Below are 2,711 nucleotides of genomic sequence, written 5' to 3' on the forward strand. Positions count from 1 at the left end.
GCATTTGAACAGTCAATAGCAAATACTTAAACTAAAAACAAAACATACTTACAGTTGCTGATTCAGAAGCGCCAGATTGTCATAGTAAAGTCAGAATTACCTCCTCTCCTAGTTTCACGAAACGGTCGTCCATAAAATGCTTTGCTGTTCTGTTGTAAGTAATCTTAAAGATTCCTAAATGCATCTACTTTCGGAAGGCCAAATAAAGTGCTTTTGCTTTCGCCTAGAAACACACAGCGTCTCCCTGACATGGCTGCTTCAACACTAACTGCGGTTACTGAAACCACGCCTTCTTTCGTTGCGTGCACATTTAGGTGGCATTATGCAAATATTTCCACATAGTGAGGTAGATATGTGGGGGCGTGTTAGAACGAGCCGTTTTAGGGGGGCGTGGCAGAGTCTTAACTGTTATAAAGAATATCTCTTTGGTTTTGAGACTTTAGTCTTTGCAACTTCAGGGATCTTATCTATGCACAATCAGCTTGTAACACTCCAAAGAGAAAGGAAAACTTGAAATCGCATCATATGACCCCTTTAATTATTGGGTCATTAACTGCATTCTAATAGGCATCATCATGCAATGAATGCTTTTGGGCTCTCAAAGTCCCACATTTTTGTTTGAGTGACATACTCAATAGAGTCAGCTCGCACATCTGTAAAACAATAACTGATATCATAGATGAGAAATATCGCACATGACCTATAGTAAAGTAGACCTGAAAATGCTTTATTCATTGATAGTGATTATTCATGTGATTTTTTTTTGGTTTTCAAGGAAAGATTTCTGCAGATTTATATTGTAAAAATTGTATCTTTGTTTTATTTTCTCATTATATTTAGTTTCATGTTCTCTTGTTTTCAGCATGAATTCCCTACTCTTGAGTGGAGCTGTAACATCATCCATGTGTAGATGTATATGTAACAGAACTGTTTCTTACTTTCTTTCTTTTTAATTTTTGTGTTCTCTGTTTTCTTTTATATTCCACAGTGAATGAATCAACTGAAGAGAAACCACTGCTGAATTAAGAGGATGAGCAGCAGGGGACTTCAGTTTAATAAGACATGCCCACCAGTGCCAATCACTGAGCTCAACAACATCTTTCTGCTTTTATGAAAAAAAGAAAAGAAAAGGACAAAAAAAAAGAAAAGAAATATAACAATGTGCTTACTTCATTTTTTCTTTTATTTTTTTCAACATATATAAATTTTTGTATTTCTGTTGTTGTCCATTCCAGTGAAGCTTTGTTGACTGACTCTGAGGAAGAGAAAAAAAAGGCAATTTGTGGTCTATGCAAACAGCATATGGCGCTAATGCACTATTATAGTTTCAGATCATGTGCTAAAAAGGGAAAAAAGTTACTGTCACCTTAGAAGCATAGAGGTTTCACTACAGTCTTTCAGATTTTGGGGAAAAAATTGCGGCGGCTTCTTTCGTAGCATAGTTTCGTAGCAGTCATGTTAATTCATTATTTACCATAAAAAAAAAACATACGTTGTATGTATACATTTAGTACTGACCTGAATAAGCTATTTCACATCAAATGTGTTTACATTTAGTCCACAAGAGAAAATAATAGCGGAACTTATAAAAATGAACACATTCAAAAGTTTACACGCTTGATTCTTACTACTGTGTTGTTACCTGGATGATCCACGGTGGTTTTATTTTTATTTTAGTATTTTTATTTTAGTTTTACACTTATTTTAATTTATTTATTAATTTATTTCATTGTTTCTCATACTTTCTTGTCCACACACTCTAAAAAATGCTGGGTAAAATAGGGACAAACCCAGCAAGACATCATCAACATTCAGCTCCAGCTACAACACAAACATGTTTCTGCTTTTATGGGTCTCTAGAATCTGTCCAGTGAAAGTGAGAAATCAATCTGTGTGTGTTGAGCTTTTTAAATTGCATTTAAAAAGCTTCTTTGGTTTTGGATGAAGCAAAAAAACATGCATTTATTATATTTTTAGTATATTACATAATTTTTTTATCCAGTTGAATTTAATTTTTTAATTAAATATGTTATCCAAAGATATTGTCGTGGAAATTCCCAATATTAATCTGACTTCACCACAGACAACTCCAGTTGTTAATATAATAACTACAGTATCTCGGGCTAATTCCCTGAATTCCCCGAATACTTACAATATAATCCAATACTTCCCTGAAGTATGGTGACGGCTTCCTGTCAAGAAGCTATCTACTAGAGAAATCACTACCTCAATCACACATGAGCACACAGGTCTTTAGCATCTATACACTCTCACCGCCCTTCTCAGCTGTACGCTGTTAACTCAGCCCAAGGACGGCTCTATAGTCTTCCAACACAATCACTGTCTTTGCGGCGGTCTTTTGAGCATAGAATCTTTATTTCTATTCCTCAGCTGCGCAGCACATACCAGACACCACTCCCAAGTTGCTCTTTGCAGGAATGAAAGTTTTATTCACGGCTGAGAGCCCATGGTCACAACAACCAAGAGAGACTCCCTGAACAGAAGGATGCATGAACATTTATACCTTGTATCTGAGTAAAAATCAATGTCAGCTCAAGTCTTCTTCACTGTAATTGGTTACTGATCTGGTCATTGGTTTGTCATATGACTGTTAGTTCTACTGTTTTAAGCACTTTTTGGATAAGTATAGATTATTTAATCATAGGGACACAGTCTTTGATCTGAGCATTCTTAGTCTGCAATTTTCTGAA

The 2,711-nt window shown here is 35.4% G+C and overlaps 1 protein-coding gene across 1 annotated transcript in view; it reads left to right on the forward strand.

Annotated features, from left to right (window-relative positions):
* LOC107667494 (uncharacterized) overlaps nt 1-1,100 on the forward strand; it is an 8,364-nt gene extending 7,264 nt beyond the window's left edge. The window contains exon 6 of the mRNA XM_016459166.1: nt 989-1,100. Coding sequence (XP_016314652.1) covers nt 989-1,026 — 38 coding nt within the window. The 3' untranslated portion in view covers nt 1,027-1,100. The remainder of the gene's footprint in view (nt 1-988) is intronic.
* The last annotated feature ends 1,611 nt before the right edge of the window (nt 1,101-2,711 follow it).

Source organism: Sinocyclocheilus anshuiensis, unplaced genomic scaffold, assembly GCF_001515605.1.
Source record: "Sinocyclocheilus anshuiensis isolate Anshui unplaced genomic scaffold, SAMN03320099.WGS_v1.1 scaffold1779, whole genome shotgun sequence".
In the NCBI taxonomy this organism is placed as follows: Eukaryota; Metazoa; Chordata; class Actinopteri; order Cypriniformes; family Cyprinidae; genus Sinocyclocheilus; species Sinocyclocheilus anshuiensis.